General features: G+C 40.4%; 1 protein-coding gene across 2 annotated transcripts in view; it reads left to right on the forward strand.

The window, feature by feature from the left end:
- LOC111580937 (tenascin-X) overlaps window positions 1-20,386 on the forward strand; it is an 86,839-nt gene that overhangs the window by 28,130 nt on the left and 38,323 nt on the right. For both annotated transcript variants that reach the window (XM_023288889.3, XM_035956629.2), the window contains exon 6: window positions 15,556-15,671. In XM_023288889.3, the coding sequence (XP_023144657.3) occupies window positions 15,556-15,671 (116 nt within the window). The remainder of the gene's footprint in view (window positions 1-15,555; window positions 15,672-20,386) is intronic.

Raw genomic sequence — 20,386 nt, forward strand, 5'->3', positions numbered from 1 at the left:
TTTCATATGACTTTTACGAAATTTGTTTAAAAAAAAAAAAAAAAAAAACATGTTAAAAATCCCCACTGAAATGAATATGAAGTCGGTCGGACAGCTTTCAAAACCCAGCCACCTTTGGAACCCTGTAGCTGTGGCATATTTAACAGTAGAACCTTCATTCAGAGTTTAAACGGATCACAAGGCTTTGAATATTGTTGATCTAAAGACATATTTTGATATCCTTTACAGTTTTTACACAGTCACATTTACAGTGTGTTTGGCTTCTTACAAACTATGTAAAAAAAAAAAAAAAACCTAAAAACAATGCAAATTCTAGCTCATCAGGTTTATTTTGTGCTGTTGTGCAACCAGATGTCAAATCCATTTTTTTCTGTTCTTGATCCTCTTTTGTTTGTCCTGTAACCGCTTCCTCCTTCCTTTGAATAGATCATGTTGTTTTAACTGCAGATGATATCCAGTTACACAACTAATTCACGCCTCTAGTCAGTGTCTGATTTGTTCCAGTTTTTCAGCTGAGAAACATTTGTTCACATTTAGTTATATCCTTTCAGGCTAAGGATGTTCCTTGTGACTCATTTTCCTGTCACTTAAATATAAATTGTAGTGTACTAGTCAACTACGCCAAAAGTAAGAAAACAATGGTTGTGATCAGTCTGGATCTGATCACGAAGCACAGTGGATTGAAAGTCAGTATACTCCACTAACTTTCTAACATGTCCATGGTTTTAACGGTTATCTGCCAGTTTATTCTGACACAGCTTGCATACAATTATTTTTTAATTTTCTAGACTGTACTACTTTTACCAGATGCCATCTTTGTGAAATGGATGGTTTGTAGCATCAATTAGGAAAGAGATCAGTTATCTGGTGAAACCCCAAATAGTTTCTGAAAGCTTTGGCTTTTTTTTTTTTTTTTTTGCACATCTTTGCTCACTGTGGGCTCATTTTTCACTGTAATATATAAAGTCCTGCACCTCTATGGAAACTGAACAATCATGACTAGAAGTAGAGACAACTTATATGTGTTATTTGAGCAGGGGAACACAATTATAATACCATCAGTCATTAAAAGAGAGAAAGTTGGAGTTGAAAGTTGAATACTCTCATTGTCATAAAAGCCTTTGGAAGCAAATGGTGGAATTTTGATGATATTTTTTAAAAAGATAACATGCCCTTTAAACATCTGGCAGGGATTGATGTCCAGAGGGCTAAGGTGTGTTTCTGACAGAGATGTAAACAAACTGCTCGTTTGAAGAGGAGAAAGTGATTGGACAAAACCGCATTTTCTTAGATGTGGCTGAGAAAAAGTCACTAATCCTGTTGGGAAAGTTTATTCTTCTAAACATTAAATTAAAGTTGAAATAAGAGCTAGAAGTATAATAAATATATAGAATTGCACCCAAAACTCCTTACTTGCTAAACATCCCCTTATTGACAGACACTACAATTTACTGACGTTCTCTAAAAGCTTCACATGCAGGTTGCTGTAGTAAACACACCGGATCGCAGCTGGAAACACAACGCAACCAGACCAGCATGCCACATGCAGTGTGTTTCCAGCTACGACCAGGTGTGTTTACCTGGAGTGGGCCGCAGCTCATTTGCATAAAGTACACTTGACTTTATGCGGCTTGCGGAGATCCCACGCATCGTGAAACTGTTCTCAAACTTCTAAACTAGGCGTCCGTAACCTAAAGCCAGGACAGATTCAGCTGCTGCACAGCTTATTTCTCGCCTCAAATGCTTTCAGAAATACTTTTCGCGGAAGTGTTTTCGAAATAAAAGAGAAAGTTTGCGGTCGAGCCGCTGTTTATCTGACTCATCTGCCCGACCGTCGAGCGGAAAGCTCAGTCACGTGACCACGCAGAGGCCCGCTGTTGCGCAAGCGCTGTCACGTGACAATGTTGTGGTCCGCTACGGCATCCGTGCGATTTTCAGATGCGGTGCGCTGCCGTGTTTGCTCGATGTTGTTGTTGTTGTTGTTGTTGTTGTTGTCAGGTTGCGTTAGCGTGTTAGCTCGTGTGTTTGGAGCTGCTCCAAGCTGCAGTGATTTCTAGTGATGGAACTGTTTCATTAACAGACCTGCTGCCTATAAAAACTCTTCAGATGCTGCATCATGGATCCCTGAGTTGCTTGACGCTGGACAGACTGTGATTCAGAGTGTTAAGTGTTTTTCCAGCTGCAACTGACCACTTATTGGAGTCCAGGGATGGATGTCGCACTGAGAGGAAAAGTGAGTGTGGGCAGCAGAGACTGTTGAGTATGTTTCCATCCACCTGCTTTTGGAACTCATGCAAAAATACCTGAATGGACACCCCAGAAATGAAAAAAACAGAAGAGGAAGATAAAAATGGAAAGGGATCTTTAGATATGATGCTTCTAAAACTCCCTTCTTGTTCTTTTCTTAGTTTATTTCCTGCATATACACGTGCAGAAACACATTGCTGCAACCAAGATCTAAGTTTTCATGTTTATCGCTATATCCTTTATTGAAATCATCACATTATTTTGACAACCAATACTCCAACAGGTCATTTTCCCTGCAGAACTTCAGAGTATGGAAAGCCTAGGTATTTCAACCCTCTGAACCCCAAAACCTGCTGGGGATATGAAAGACATGTTATCTTTAAAGAATAATCCAAATTACACCATTTATCAAAGCCAGAAACTGTAAAAACAGAAAAAATTGTCAGATTTAGAATTTTCTGATTGTTCTTGAACTAATGAGCTGTGATGTTTTGTTCTTGCAGAAAAAAATAACCAAATATAAGCTTAAAATTGGGATATTTTATGAAAATAACTTTTTTTTTATACATCTCTCACTTAAAAATTCAACAAAAATAAATGGTTTACTTTAACCAGATACTATAAAAACTAAAAATTCTGCGCTCCTTGTTAGAACTATCTCTGACTTAACTGCAACCAACAGACACATAACAAAAATTCAGTGTGCAGGCTGTGTTTACACAGAGCAGAGAGAAAAAAGAGACAAATCGGAGTTATGAAAACAAATTAAAAATGTAATTAGTAAAATATCTATAGTACGGTAATGTTTTTCCAGTACTGGTATCACCTGTGGGCCCAAATCTCATAAATGCTAATTCCAGATTTTTTTCAATTTGTAAAATATATATAGTCAAAGAAATTAAACTTGCTGAAATCTAAAAAAATCCAACTGATTTTGTTCTTTTTTAATGATTTGTGACATATCTGTGTCATACTGCACAGTAGACATTTCTAAGTTCTCTCTACTTCTATTCATGGTTGTGCTGTTGCTATCGAGGTGCAGGACTTTATATTGCAGTGAAAAATAAAAAAAATATATTAAATTTTAAATATTTAAAAACTTAAAAAAAACACTTAAAAACAATCCACATTGTTAAAACAGACTATATGACCTGAAAAAACATTTCATATAAATACAGTTTAGTGTAAATCATATATATAAGGCCTTGATTCTGGTTGTCGGAGAGAAAAGAAACACTTGTGCTGCTTTGATAGTTTAATGTTGTTTCATGCCTTTGAGAGTCTTCAGAATTCTTAAAAGTCATTGCTGGAAAACACTCTGGTTTGCACTTTGCATAAAATTTGTGCAATCTTTATTTTGCTTTTTAATGTGTAGATGTGTGTTAGTAGCCACCTAAAGGTGCAAGATGTTGAAATAGCAAAACAACATGTAAAATTACAGCAGGAAAAGAAAACAAAAACATGTCTCTTTGTGCTCATTTGTAGGACTATGGTTGTTTCTGTCTCTTCTAATTGTTATGCGTCTATTTCCATCATTTTATGTATCTTTGTAGTTCTTTTGTGTTGTTTTGAGGGTGTTTTGTGTCCTTTTTTGTTTGTTTTGGGACTCTGTAGTCTTTATGTATTGCATTGTAGTTGTTTTGTCTTTGTAGTCTGCAGCAGCTGAATACAATGAAAAGCTTAAAGAACATTTCCGGTGCAGACATTTAATGCAAGACAGTGTTTTAGCCACAAAGGACACAATCAGATGAACATAGACAAAAAGCAGATGAGACCAGATGAGGAAAACATGCTCATCTGCTTTGTCTTTTTGCAAATTCTAAGGTTTTGTGCTCTTTGGTGGAAGGATGCTGCAGAGCTAGCAGCAGTTTCTTTGTCCGTGCAGTGCATGTGTTACATGTCGGTTGTTGCTTACGGGAACATTATGTCATGTTCTCAGTCAGCGAGGAATTTTTCAGCCACTAATTTTATGAGGAACTTGCTGCAGTTAAACGAATCTGTGATTTATGTGCAGTTATACAAGAGCTGTGCTGCCCTGCCAGCATGAGAGCTTCACACTTCGCAATGACACAAGATGTGAATTTTCAGCAAGGAAAACATATTTTTCTGAATAAAGGCTTCAGGTGGAGGTAAAACTAAATGTATTTATTTGTTCAGCAGGCCTGTGTTTTCACTGCGGTGTCTGAGCAATTTCAAAATAAAGCAATGAGTTTTTTTCTGACAGCGAATAACTTTTCTGCAGCCACAGCTGTAACAGGAGGCGTGTAGTGATGTGCAATCTGGTGTTTGTATATTTGTATGAGCAGACTGTGGAACAGATGTGTGTCGTGTCTTACATACAGACGTGAGGTGGATTTATTCTAAAAAAAAAAATACGGTGAAGAAGTGTACGTGATGAAAGAAAAATATATTGGTTGGATTTAAAGTTTAGTTTTTCAGTTGTCTAAAAGAAAAAACCGCTGGAAGATAATGAACTGCTTTTATTTTGTACTGAGACTTACGTAAAATTGTACCTGTGAAAGGGCACCAAACTTCAAAATTAAGAAAATGTGTTCACCATTTTGACAACACAGACGTGGCATTTATAGCACAGTCTATGTAAACTGACAACAACTGAAATGTGGGACACAAAAAAAGTGTTGGACACAGCTGGGACACACTTGTTGTGCTATTCTTGTGTCAATCTCTGACTCATCGGGCTCCTGGTCAACTGAAATTGTATTTTCTCTTCAAGTGATCAATTTGTGTCTCCTTCAAGTTGGTTTTTATATGTTTCTTTGTTGTCATTTTATGTTACTGTGTGGTCATTTTGTGTCTTTTTGTAGTTGTGTCATGTCTCTTTGTAGTTTTGTGTCTGTTGTAATTTTTTGTCTCTTGTGGTCTCTAAAGAGTTGCTATGGGTATGATATGATATGATTTGATAAATGAGACACAAAACAGCCACACAATTGTCACAGTTGCAAAGAAATTCCCACAAAAACACAATATAACTACAAAGAGACACAGTCCAACCACAAATTCACATAACACAGCCACACAATGATGCAAAACATCTAGAGACACACCATGCAACTACAAAGAGACACAAAACAACTACAAATGATCATGAAAAATGACTACAAAGAGACACAAGATAACCACAGATGCACAAAACAACTACAGACACATAACAACTACAAGGAGACACAAAGCAAGTTCATAAGACAGAAAACAACCACAAATTCACACAAAACAGCCACAAAGCGACGTAAAACATTTACAGAGATGCAGTGCAACCGCAGACACCAAACAACTATGAAGAGACACAAAATAACTACAAATAGACACAAAACTACAAAGAGCCATAATATAACCACAGAGACACAGAACAACTTCAAAAAGACAAAAAACTACAGACACAAAACACTTACAGAGAGCCAAAATGCAAATTCAGAGACACAAAAGAACTCAAAATGAGATGAAAAATGACTGCAAAGACAGACAAAACAACTACGAGACACAAAGTAACTGTAAAGAATTGGCTATTGTGGTGAACTTGTAATAACTGGTGGATGATAACCGCTGCAGTGTATCGGGTCAGGATACTTAATATTTCAATGTCTTTGAAGAAGCAGGCCAAAGTTGATCTTTATAAAATTTATTGTCCCATCCTTTCTTGGACTGTATCTGTGTCTATATCTGTGTCTGTCTATGCCTGTGGTTTCTGAAACACGTACAGAGAACAAAGGAAAATAAATGTACAGGTCGCATGTATTGTCTGTGCTAAGCTAACAGTAAATGCTACCATGTTAACCATAAAACTATAAATAGTGCCACTAGAAATCTAAGTATACACACAAACAACTTAAAGTAGCCTAATTATTCACATCATGAAAATACTTACATGCTAATGCACGCACAGACGTTCATTTTGTGGTTTGAAGAGACAACTTAAACTTCCACTTAGCTCAGTGTAACGTGGGTCTTAAACTTAGGTGGCCAAAACGTGCCTAATTAAAACTACATAATATTAACAAACCCGCCACTAAAGGGCGCCAAAGCCACATAAACTAAAACAACCTGGCCTTTTTAACAGCCGCCCCCAAATCTGAGAAGCAGATTTGTATCCATTAGGCCAGCTGAGAATCATTTTCTTGGGGAAAGGCTGGTAACTTGATAAGTCGGGCCACAGGTCTGACGAAAGTTTTGTCCTTGACTTGAACTTCTGCTGCCCTGACTTTCTTGTCTCTTCCTTGTATGACGGTCTTGACGGTTCCGACAGGCCAGAGGGCCCTTGGAGATTGGGGATCGGCCATCATGACCACAGTTCCAACTTTGAGATCATCCTTTTCCTCTGTCCATTTATTCCGAGCTTGTAGCTCAGGAAGATAGTTCTTTGTGAAACATCTCCAAAACTGATCGCTGAGGATTTGACTATGTCTCCACCGCTTTCTGCTTAGAAGATCTGACTCAGGGTATACCACTTGAGGCAATGCCGAATCATGCCGCCCCATCAGGAGAGCGTTTGGTGTAATGGGATCTGGATCGGCGACATCTGACGATGCGTAACCCAGTGGTTTTGAATTTAGAATTCCTTCAATCTCCACTAGCACAGTTCTCAACACTTCTTCGGGGACAACTTGTACTCCCAAGGTGACGCGGAGAGCCGATTTGACAGATCTTATCTCTCTCTCCCACACTCCTCCAAAGTGTGGGGCTTTTGGGGGATTAAAGTGAAAGTCTATTTGCTGGGAGGACAACTGAGTTTTCAGAAGAGGGGCAAGTTCACTAAAGGCCTGCTCTAGTTCTGCACTACCTCCCTTGAAATTGGTCCCTTGGTCGGAGTAGACTTCATGAGGCTTGCCTCTTCTCGCAATCAGTCTGCGCAAAGACATCAAGAAGGCGTCACTATCAAGACTGCTGAGGAGGTCGATATACACAGCTCTGGTTGTAAGACATTTGTACAAGATGCCCCAGCGTTTCTCTGTTCTTCTTCCCACCTTGACCTCTAGAGGGCCAAAACAATCCATCCCTGTAGAATAGAAGGCTGGGTGGTAGAGTCTGAGCCGAGCTGGGGGCAGATCAGCCATTTTAGGTACCTCTGCCTTAGCTCTCCATTTTTGACATTCTGGGCAACTGTGTTGGAGTTTGCGCACTGCTTGTCGCCCTCTGAGAACCCAATAACGTCTGCGGATCTCTGCGAAGACTCGCTCAGCTCCAGGATGGCACAACTGCTGGTCATAGGCCTTGATAATGAGTTTAGTGATGTGATGTGCCGGATCAAGCACGATCGGGTGAAGATTGTCTGTCGTCAGATTGCTGTGACGGAGGCGACCACCAACTCTTATCAACTCTCTTTCTTGATCCCACTCAGGTGACAGCTTTAACAGTCGACTATCAGAGCGAACAGGTCTACCAGCCCGCAGGTGTTCAACTTCCGATGAGAAACTCTCACTCTGTGCTCTTCTAAGGGTTACTAGTTCAGCCTGTCTGAAATCTTCTGCTGAAGGGCTGTAATCTCTGTTAGCCGCCCCGTGTAAACTATGTGTGGTGGCATCCAATAAATCTTGAAAATTACTGAACAGAAGTGGGTCAGGCAGGGAAGAGGTTGTACTGTCTGAAATGTGACCACAGAATACAGCTTTCCTCATCTCTTCAGGAATGTCATGTGAAATGTCCGGTTTTACAGGCCATTTGGACAAGTCTTGTCTCAAGAACTCTGGACCTTGACTCCAGTGGTTGTTCTCTTTGAGGTAGGCAAGAGTCTTTCCACGCGTAATGTCATCAGCGGGATTGTTTTGTGAGTCCACATACCGCCACGCTTGTGGATCGGTGAGTTCTTGGATTTCGGCTATCCTGGTCCCGACAAACACTTTGTACTTACAGGACTCTGACTGCAGCCAAGTAAGAACTGTTGTAGAGTCGGTCCAGTAGGTGTAGTCGTGTATCTCCAGAGTCAGCTCTCTTTTCAGCACTGCTGCAAGTTGAGCTCCGCTTAGAGCAGCGCAAAGTTCAAGTCTGGGCATTGAAAGCTGTTTTTTTGGTGCCACGCGTGATCTAGCTGCCAGGAAGGATACTTGTATGCCACCTTCTTCTGAGCTGGTGCAGAGGTAGCTCACTGATCCATACGCTTGCTCTGAAGCGTCACTGAATATGTGAACAGTTCTGTTGCAGGTGCATGAGTCAGAATTGGAGTCAGTGTAGCACCTTGGGAGGGAGATGTCAGTGAGCTGGGAAAGTTCGTCTTCCCAGAATGTCCATGCTTTGAGCAAGTCTTCGGGCAAGTCAGGGTCGTCCCATTCTCGTTTTTTCATCCAGAGTTTCTGCACTAGTATCTTGGCTCGAGTGATGTATGGGCTGATGTATCCCAAAGGGTCGAATTGACTTGCGAGAACTTTGTATATGACCCTCATGGTGGGCTGCTCTCTGACTGAGGGAGCAGGTTTGTAGCTCAAAGTATCAGAACAACAGTGCCACACAAGACCAAGGGCTAATTCTTGAGGGTCATGACTGATTTGTGTGAGCCAGAGCTTTGCGCTTTCTGATGTGCACTCGGTTGGAAGGTGAGCAATCACCTCTGGGTGGCTAGTGGCCCACTGGCGGAGTTCAAATCCGCCTTCTGACAGTAGAGTCCGCAACTTGTTAGCTAGTGACTTAGCTTGTTCAACTGAAGGAAAACTTTGCAGCCAGTTGTCTACATAGAAGTAATGTTCAACTGCTATTCGAACGTCTTCGCCGGGCTGACTGTTGCTTGTCACATGGGTTTGCAAAGCAAACGTGGCACAGCAGGGACTTGAGACTGTTCCAAATGGCAAGACCAACCATTGGTACACTTCAGGGGGCTCAGCGCTGGTGTTTCTCCAGAGGAACCTCAGGTACGGCTGGTCTTCAGGCAAGAGACGTACCTGGTGGAACATCCCCTTTACATCGCTACTAATGGCCACTTTGTTCTCTCTGAAACGCAATAAGACTCCTAGAAGACTTGAGCTGAGTGTAGGGCCAGGCAGTAGGTACTTGTTCAAAGAGAGTCCTTTATACTTGAAAGAACAGTTAAATACTATTCGGTTCTTGGCATTGTGAGTTACCATGTGGTGGGGAATATACCACCCTGGACTGCGCTCGATCTCCGCAGGTAAGATTTTCTTCACATATCCCGATGTGAGAAGCTTGTTGATTTCATCTTTGTAAGCTACGATCTTATTTGTATCATTCGCCAACCTTTTTTCTGTGCTGCGCAAATGTGGAAGAACAGCTTCTTTGGGGGCTTGAAGTTGTGGCAGATCTTTTCTCCACAATAATGGTGTGGCATACCTTTGAACACCATTCACTTCAACTCTGACAGTTCTCTCTTCCAATGTCTTGAGTGCTTCTGAGTCCTCCTTTGACCTTGTAACGACCTTTTCACTCCGGTATGGTAAGATGTCTAGCTGCCATAAACGTTCGACGTGGGTGAATAGTTCAGCTTGAGGGGTTGGAGTGGTGGTTAATAAGCATTGTGCAGAGGAGAGAGAGTTCTTAAGATGTCTTGACGGGCCTTGTAGAGCCCATCCCAATGCTGTCTTCACTGCAGCCGGACCATCTGGTGGTCCTTGATAGACTGGCTCTGTTGGAAGGATAAGGTGTGGATGGTCTGACCCTATCAGAAGTAGTGGGTGTGCTCGATCAATAGCCGGGATTGGCAGATCTTTGAGGTGATGGTATTTTCTCTTGAGAGCTGCTACTGGGTAGGAGTGACTTCCCAGGGCTAGCTCCTTTGCAGTGAACGCATTTTGTATTTGGTATTTGTAGTTTGGACTGGTAGTAGAGGACACTGTGAATGACACAGAAGCACCATGGACAATACAGACATCTTGTCGCACAGTACGCAGGTGTAGGTCCTCGGGGCTCCCATGAAGGCCTAGAGCTTGGGCTGCCTCGTGAAGTAGAATAGTTCGCTCCGATCCGTCGTCGAGCACCGCGTAAGTATCAACTGAGGCATCTCCATTCCTGAGGATGACTCGAATGACTTTCAGTAACACTTTGTTGCTAACAGTGGGTCTGTCAATATAGAGTGTTTCAGCAGTAGTATTAACTAGAGGGCTGCTTTCATTTGTAGCTGGACTGCTGGTTGTGGGGGTGCGATCTTGATTTGTGTTTACGTCATGAAGCACCTCTAAGTGTTTCCCTTTGCATTTCTTGCATCTTGCCTTTAGAGTGCATTGGGATGATAGGTGGTCACGCCCACATCTCCAGCATCTCTTGTTGGTGCGAATCCAATTGTCTATTTGCTCCTTTGTGAGTATTTTAAAGTTGCTGCACTGGTTGAGGAAATGCTGTGTTGTGTTGCAGAATGGGCAGAATTTAGTGGGCTCTCTTGTGTTCTCCTTAGATTCACGATTCCCCGGTTTCCTTTCATCTTGTTTTTGCTCACTGCCATGGAGTACAAAAGTGCCTTTACTTCTGACCTCTCGTGACTGTTCTTTCTTGGTTGAAGGGCGGTCTCTGCTGGTGGAGTAGGTGAACTGCGAGCTGTCCTCCTGGACTCTAACTTCATACTCCAGCCATTCTGACAAGTGTACTAGAGTGGGAATGGGTGTTCTAAGGGGGTTAATGTGTCTCTTGAAATCTGCTCTGAGATGGTGTGGCAGTTTGGTTAATACTCTTGACACATGTGATCCACATTTCAGCTCAGTCTGACCAATGTCCCCCAACTGATCCAGCATCCCAACCAGGGCACGTACCTTTAGAGCAAATTTCCTGAATGACTTTGCATCCCCGCTCTTGATGTTTGGCTCGTCCATCAGCTGGGCAATACGTTTCAGTGCTAACTGGTGAGGCTGACCGTATTGTTCATTTAGTGCGTCCATAGTGTCACTGTAGGGGTATCGGCTGCTGCAGTATGAATCTGCCAGAAGAAGAGCCTCCTCCAGCTTGAGATGATCTAATAGAATCTGGTATTTGAACTGTTCTGTAGCATCCTGTGGAAGAAGGTTATCGAGTGCAACCTTGAGGCGAGTAAACTCTCGTGGGTCCTCATTCACGAAGTAGGGAATTGTTGGAGTTGGTCCTCGATATGAGTGTTCATAGCGGGATGGCGGGAACGTACAGCGCTGTGTGTAGTATCTGGGAGATCCATATCTGCTAACAGGTCTATTACGTTGATAGTGACTTGAGCGTCCTTCATTAGAGTAAGTGGACATGGGTCTCCTGTAGTCACCTGACTCATAGTAGTAACGATCAGAGTGAGAATATCTGTTAAGATGTTGTCGGGAAGATTCACGACGGTGGTTACGAAGGTTTGGAGACTCATGGCGACGATGACGTGGACTCTGGGGCTCACGACAATGATGACGTGGACTCTGGGACTCACGACAATGATGACGTGGACTCTGGGACTCACGACGATGATGACGTGGACTCAAGGACTCACGGCGGCCATGATGTGGACTCTGGGACTCACGACGGCGATGGCGTGGACTCTGGGACTCACGACGATGATGACGTGGACTCTGGGACTCACGACGGCGATGACGTGGACTCTGGGACTCACGACAATGATGACGTGGACTCAGGGACTCACGACGACGAGGGCGTGGACTTTGGGACTCACGACGGCGATGACGTGGACTCTGGGACTCACGACGGCGATGACGTGGACTCTGGGACTCATGACGATGATGACGTGGACTCAGGGACTCACGATGACGAGGGCGTGGACTCTGGGACTCACGACGGCGATGACGTGGACTCTGGGACTCACGACAATGATGACGTGTACTCAGGGACTCACGACGACGAGGGCGTGGACTCTGGGACTCACGATGACGAGGGCGTGGACTCTGGGGCTCACAACGGCGATGACGTGGACTCTGGGACTCATGACGATGATGACGTGGACTCTGGGACTCACGACGGCGATGACGTGGACTCTGGGACTCACGACAATGATGACGTGGACTCAGGGACTCACGACGACGAGGGCGTGGACTTTGGGACTCACGACGGCGATGACGTGGACTCTGGGACTCATGACGATGATGACGTGGACTCAGGGACTCACGATGACGAGGGCGTGGACTCTGGGACTCACGACGGCGATGACGTGGACTCTGGGACTCACGACGGCCACTTTGTTCTGATGGCTCCCACGAGTCTTTTATTTGCATTGCTTCATGCTGTTTGGATGGTGATGTTGATTTCTCCTTCTCAGGGCAGGAAACAATGGTTTCTCCTGATGAGGTGCTTTCAGAGGAATCTTCTTTATTTTCTGATATTTCTTCAGTTCGATCTGTTTCTTCTCCACTATGTTCAAGTCTCACCTCATAGTCTTTTAGATATTGAGGGGGATGAGTTGATCGCTTGGGCCTGGTGAGTTCATCTTCTTCGAAGAACATCTTTGTCTGCAGTACTTATCATCCGGCTCGAAGGACCATGTAAAGAATTGGCTATTGTGGTGAACTTGTAATAACTGGTGGATGATAACCGCTGCAGTGTATCGGGTCAGGATACTTAATATTTCAATGTCTTTGAAGAAGCAGGCCAAAGTTGATCTTTATAAAATTTATTGTCCCATCCTTTCTTGGACTGTATCTGTGTCTATATCTGTGTCTGTCTATGCCTGTGGTTTCTGAAACACGTACAGAGAACAAAGGAAAATAAATGTACAGGTCGCATGTATTGTCTGTGCTAAGCTAACAGTAAATGCTACCATGTTAACCATAAAACTATAAATAGTGCCACTAGAAATCTAAGTATACACACAAACAACTTAAAGTAGCCTAATTATTCACATCATGAAAATACTTACATGCTAATGCACGCACAGACGTTCATTTTGTGGTTTGAAGAGACAACTTAAACTTCCACTTAGCTCAGTGTAACGTGGGTCTTAAACTTAGGTGGCCAAAACGTGCCTAATTAAAACTACATAATATTAACAAACCCGCCACTAAAGGGCGCCAAAGCCACATAAACTAAAACAACCTGGCCTTTTTAACAGTAACCCCAAAGACACAAAATAGCTTCAAAAAGACAAAAAACTACTACAAAGAGACATCTACAGAGAGACACAAACTACAAAACAACTACAATGAGATGAACACCTTCTACAAAGAGACAAATCAACGACAAAATCACACAAAATAGCCACAAAGTGATGCAAAACCTTTACAGGGATACAATGTAACTACAGAGACACAAAACAACTACAAAGAGACACAAAATAACTACAAATAGACACAAAACAACTGCAAAGAGACACAAAATAACCAAAGAGACACAACCATAAAGAAATGAAAAACAGCTAAAAAGACACGCTGATCCTTCATCATCAGCTCCCTGATCATCCCACTACACTGCTGCTTGCAGCTGTAGCTTTGTTTTTGGGAAAATATTTGAGTATTTCAAATTTTATCTCAAAAACTGACTGTCGACTCCTTGTTCACTAATCTGAAGTCGAGCCACCATGACTCCCAAATAACGAACCTGGACACAAACCTTAATGACAAAAGCAGCCTCCAACATGTGAGCTGTATCACTTTACATCTGAGATCAGATAGAACAGTTTGTCTCGTTGTTGTGGTGCCAGCGAGCAGATGGTTTACGGTTTGATTGAGGCCGACGCATCACTCTGCTTCTGGTAACATGGAGGCCTCTAATGGATCTTTGCAAAAAGGAAAGAGACTCAGCAGCGGGACAAATAGATGGCTGCTGGTTCATTTGTTCCACTGCATGAATCCAACCAGAAAGAAGAGGAGAAGTGAAAAACTACAGTTATTTCCAGGAGAAAAGGGGACCTGGGACTCGTTTATAACAGTTTTGTACATACAAAATGAGGCCAATTTCCACAGAAAAGTTGGGATTTAAAAAGTATACTTTAAGGAAGAATGTGTTCAACTCACTAACCTTCATTTTCATTTATTATTCAGCTAATTTTCTCTTTAATGTCTGGATTTTATTGGGTTAAATATTCACATTACATTAACAGGTGACTAGAAGGCCACAAATCTCCTTCAAAATGAAGCTGAAATCTGCGTTTTTTTTGGTAGGGAGGGGGTTGTAGCTGTTTTATTTTTCCTTGTTGGCATATTCTGTCTCTTTGTAGTTCATTTGTGTCTCTTTCCAGTTGATTTATGTCTTTTTGTGGTTTTCTTGTGTGTCTTTGTGATAACTGAGTATCTCTTTGTGGTCATTTTATGTCTCTTTGAGGTGATTTTGTGTCTGTTTTTGTCATTTCTTCATTGTTCTGTCAACATGTGCCTTGTGTCTGTCTGTTGTCTTTTTGTCTCTCTGAGAGTGTTTTGTGTCTGTTTTTTGTTATTTTGTCTCTTTGTGGTGTCTTTGTATCACTTTGTAGTTGTCATTGAGTGTCGCTTTGTGGTAATTTTGTGTCTCTTTGAGGTGATATAGTGGCTGTTTTTTGTTGTCTCTTCGTTGTTTTGTGTCTTTGTGGGTATTTTGTCTGTCTGTGTTCTTTTTGTATCTCTATAGTTGTTTTGTGTCTCTTTGTCACTAATTTGCGTCTCTTTCTAGTTGTTTCATGTTCTTTGTGGTTGTTTGGTGTTTCTTTGTTGTTATTTTGTGTCTCTGTTTATCTTCTGTCTCTTTGTGGCCATGTTGTGTCATTTTGTTGTTGTTTTGTGTCTGTATTTTTTGTGCCTCTTTCCAGTTGTTTTAGTTTGTTTGTCTTTTTGTGGTTGTCTTGTGTCTCTTTGTGGCCATTTTATGCCTTCTTGTGGTCGTTTTGTCTCTTTCTTGTCGTTTGGTGTCTATTTCTTGTTGTTCTTTATGTGGTTGTTCTGCGTCTCCTTGTGGTCGTTTTGTGTCTCTTTTTGTTTTGTTCTTTATGCGGTTGCTCTTAAGTCTTTTTGTAGCTGTTTTGTGTCTTTTTGTGATTGTTTTGTCCCTTTGTAGTTGTTTTCGGTCTCTTTCTAGTTATGACTGGTTGAGGTGGATTTGTTTTTCCTTGTTGTTATTCTCTGTCTTTGTGGGCATTTTGTGTCTCTCTCTAGTTGTTTTGTGTCTCTTTCTGATCATTTTGTGTCACTTTCTAGTTGTTTGTGTCTCTTAATGGTCATTTTGAGGCTCTTTGAAGTGGTTTTGTGACTCTTTGTAGTCTCTGTATAACAGTGTATCAGTGACTGTCTTGTTGTAAAGATTCTGACATTGTAGTTTTACCAGGTTTGATGCATCAGTAGTAAAGCCCTAGACAATCTGCATCCAGTTTTGACAGAGTGGAAAGAGGCAACTTCTTCATTTTAACCATTTGGACATCCAGGAATTCCACAGCAAACAGGAATATTTACCAAAACTCTGGAGTTAATCAAAGTCTTGTCTCTCTCTGTGTTTCAGTCATAGCTGGTGTTTCTCAGCTGAGCACTCAGGAGATCACGGAGACGTCCGTCACTCTGGTTTGGACTCCACCTCCCGTCCAGTACGAGACCTACCACCTCACTTTCACTAGCCAGGTACACAAACTTTCGCTTCAGAAACCAACGAATCTACGTCTGTGTGCTTCTGCTGCCTTTGATTTTTCACTTACCTCCAATCTGAACACACCTTTAGCCGAATTCTAATACCAGATGTGCACAAGGAAAGAAAATCAGAAGCTTATGACTTAAAGACAAGCTTCTGATGTGTCTTTCCGAAGAAGGTTCACATTTTCTCCTGCAACGTCACTTAGTTTTTCTGCCATTCATATTTTGTTTTGTTGTGTTTTAAGGCATCCCACACACTCAAACAACACTGTACACACACGCACACACACAAAAAGTTGCATTAATTTCAAAAAATTATTTAAATATCAATTTTAATGGGTTCATTTTCTAAAAAATCAACAAAAAAGCAAAAGTTTTGCAACATAAAATACACTGTTGCTGTCACAAACTATAGAACAACAAAGAGACAGTTGAGCGAAAATAGATTCAACACACATTCACAAATTTCTAGAAGTAACTCAGGCAGCAGATGTGTTTGTGGACAGCACAAGGCTTGTTCTCACAGAGTCCTCGCTGTTGCCTCGTTCAAGACTCTGAGGGGGTTCAAATCTTTGCCAGGTTGTGTTGGGAGGACGGACAAGTCCAAACTGTCCAAAGATCCTCTGAGATTTTTTTAGTGTCTGATATGAAATGAGGTCTGCAGACAGAGATGTAAAACTGTGGAGCATCAGTTCGAACAGCCTCTACTGTCCTAAATTTAAAATGCAAAATTGTGACAGCTGGATCATCAAAACACTGTAAAATGGCCATCTCATAAGAATATACATATTTTCTGTAATTAATATATGTTCCAGGCTTAATTTTGCAATAGATGTATATTTTTTTGTGATTTTTATATTTAAATGAAATATATATATATATATATATATATATATACTATGGAGAAAAAATGTAATTGTACAGATACAATAATATGTATATTATTGTATAAATACAGTGATAAATAATTTATATGTAAAGATAAAACCTCTATTTTTGACAGATTACCAATACTTTCAAATGATAAAGAACAAATTCACTCAACATTTTTACTATGAAAATGTCTTTAATTTTACACAATATTTCTTGTTTAGCAAGAAATTCTATAAAATTACAGAACTGATAATTCTCTATCTGTTAATTGTCACTAACTGTATATAAATTTAGAAATAATTCACAGTTTTAAACATGACTCAGACAGTCTCACCTAATTAAAAAAAAGGAAATATTTGTGAAATTACAATAAAAGAATTTATATCCTTGTATGTAAAAAAAACGAGTCTGTTTTTGACTGAAAATCAGGAAAATGAAAGGAAAAATTCTGTAAAATTAAAAAAAAATTATTTTATTTTATACAATGTATGACAATATAATTCTTAACAGATAACCCTGTGTAAACCCCTGTGTAATTGGGTTAATTATCACATTAGATGTGTTCAGTTCTGTGTAAGGACCTAGATCAGGTTTTGTTTAGGCTAGCAGTTGTCTGTGCAGATCATGCTGAGTATCATTTTGTTGAGAAAAGTATATTTAAAAAAGTATACAAAAAAAAAACTGTCCGTGAAATGTTTTCAAAACCCTGAAAAGCAGACAAACCATAAATCCAGCAGCACTCCTTCAGCTCAAGGAACCATTTCCACCACAAACACGGATAGAAAAATCCAATGGAACTTGTTTAAAGAGCCCAAAGAGAATTTACAGGACAATCGCTGTCCAATAAATGACCTCAGGATTGTTTTAGAGCCATAACTCCAGTGTCACGTATCATTTTGAAGGACTATAAATGGTAAAATGGTTGGCACCAAGTAAAAGTTGCCTGGATTTCAGATTGAAGTTTTAAACTAATGAGAATAGCTTTAAATAAATCTCATGTCTGTGAGTCAAAAGGAGGCATAAAGACTAGAAGCAGGTGGAAAAAGATGACCAATCTGTCATTTTCTTCCAGCTCATTTCTCCAGGTGCACCTGCTTCGAGTATTATCATCGAGTACTATCATCCGACTGAATGGTTATTATAAGTGTTTATGATCCCGTAGATACAATATAATTGTATATATTGTAAATAAAGCTGCTGTAACAACGTAAATTTCCCCTGGAGTGGGGAGAAATAAAGAACTTTATCTTATCTTATCTTATCTTAATGGTAGGACTACCAGAATTTTTGCTAGTTTTTTCCCCTTCTGGGCATTTTGTGTTTCCTTGTAGTTCATTTGTGTTTCCTTTAGGTGGTTTTGTGTCTGTTGTTTTTACGATTTTGTCTCTGTGGTCTTTTTGTATCACTTTGTAGTTTTGCATCTCTGTAGTTTTTTTGTGTCTCTTTATAGTTGTTTTATGTCTTTTTTGCTGTTGTCTTTGCAGGCATTTTATCTGTCTATTTGTGGTCTTTTTGTGTCTCTTTGTATTTTTTTTTTTTTTTTTTTTGGTGTCTCTTTGATGACAGACCAATGTGGTTGTAGGCAGAGGTGGGTAGAGTATCCAAAAATTGTACTCAAGCAGGAGTAACGTTACTTCAAAATAATATCACTCAAGTAGAAGTAAAAAATAATCATCCAAAAAATTACTCAAATAAGAGTAAAAAAGTATTTGGTGAAAAGACTACTCCATTACTTTGATTGTAATGTCCAATTATTTTTTTTCAATGATGTGATCAGAGAGACAAAAATGTAAAATAATTTGCAAATTCTGGTATTTCTAAATAATAAAATAAAAAAAATAGCTAAAATAAATAACATCTTTACAAAATGACAAGTTAAGGCACAAGAAACAAAAATTTCCAAATCTCTGTTTTTCACAACATAAAGCTTTTGAAACACATACCTGTAGTCAGGTGATGTTTTTATGTTTGAACAGTGCAAACTACTTCCATTAACAAGATATGCTGTATTTCACTTCCCTCCAAATGGCACAGGCTCAGTAGATAGAAAATAACATTACGACTCGGGCTGGACCCAAATATCCAAATATTCGGTGGTTGTGTCAGAGGCCAATGTTCACTGGGCAGCTGCCGAATGAAGTTATGAAAAACATCTAAAATGTCTGAATTATAATGACTCATCCAAAATGAAATCATTTCTGAGTCATTTCTGAGCTTCATTTGAAGTAAGCTGAACTTCTCTCTTTGGTTCTTGGTTGTACATTTCATCCGAGAGGCCTCCTCAGTTCTAACCGACTGTGGGGAGTCCCAGGAATTTATTCACACCCACAATTTCCAAGGCTAATGGCCTGGTAATAACCCAAGACTCTCCATGCCTCGAGGTGTGAATGCTTGTGAAACTGCCAGGTGAGAGATTCCAGGTCCACCTGCATTTAAAGGATAGAAAACAATGAGTTGAGGACAACAAAGTCCATTCAGGACAGAAACAGATGATTTTAGAGACTAGTTAAGGAATCCATTTATGTTAAACTGGAACCGCCAGGAGGTGGTCTATGACACCACTTATCAGGTATTTATAATGCAATACTGAGATCCATCCCCAGACAGTTTCACAGCCATTTACAACCATCTTAGGTTGTAAATGACTATATTAGGACACATTAACAGGCTGTGAGCCATGTAATTTGGGGTGAGAATAAATAACTGGAACTTCCATCAGTCTGCTGGAACTCAAAAAGCCTCTTGGATGAAGGTGAAACATCTACAAGAACCAAGAAGACAAGTAAGTTGTGCTCTACTGAAGTATTTATAATCACACAGACTAATTTCTGCATGAAAGTTTTTATTTCAATGACAAATAATGTAGAAATCCACCACTGGATTGAAGTGGCAGCAACAAATCTGTGTCTTCTGTGGGAAAGAATACTGACCAGATAAGAAAGGTCCAATCTAATATTAGCATCTGCTTCTTCTTAGATAACAAAAGGAAGGTAGAAACACACAGTGATGTGATGGGACATAACATCCCAACTATAAAAAGCCGATGAACGAAAATGAAACACAATAAATTTGGCCTTTTGTTCAGGCCTATCGACTGTCAGAACCCATGTGGAAGCCACTAACACCTCATCTTCCCCCTTTTAAACATGTGTTGCATTTCCTCGATGATTCTTCTCAAACCAGATCTTGATACTTTAATTTCCATCCCTCGCAGGATTCTCAGAGGGTGTGCCGTTAGTGACAGCATTAGCAACACAAACAGCATCAAACCATCATCAAAACATAAACTGCAACATAGCAACAGGAGGATTCGGCTCGGTGTCTGAGAATTTGACTAACAAGACAGCCACCAGTCTTCTGTACTGTGGAAGGTCGCTGCCTGTAGGGGGAGCACTAGCTTAGCTCATTCTCTCATAGCGATTGAAAATGTAAATTTGCGAGGTATGTGGACTAAAAATCACTTGAAATTGGTTTGATTTAAAACCCAAGTTCCCTTGCTGCTTTAAAATATGCCTTAACTGAAATTAGTTTCAAAAACTGGTTAAACACCAGCTTATCAGTTTCAAATACGTATAACTAAGTTACACAACTAAAACCGAGAAAATCAGCTCAATAAACTTAAGATGTAACAGTTCTAGATTATAAATCATTTTAAACTGGCTAAACTTAACAACATAAATTCCCCGGCTGCCCTAAAAATGTGTGTTAACTGAACTTTCTATGAAAAAGTAGTTTATAGTCAGCATCTGACTTTTTAAAAATGCAAAATCTGTCAAATTTACTGGAACTGAGAAAATCAGGTGAATAAACATAATATATTAAGTTAGTAAAAT

Source organism: Amphiprion ocellaris, chromosome 15, assembly GCF_022539595.1.
Source record: "Amphiprion ocellaris isolate individual 3 ecotype Okinawa chromosome 15, ASM2253959v1, whole genome shotgun sequence".
In the NCBI taxonomy this organism is placed as follows: Eukaryota; Metazoa; Chordata; class Actinopteri; family Pomacentridae; genus Amphiprion; species Amphiprion ocellaris.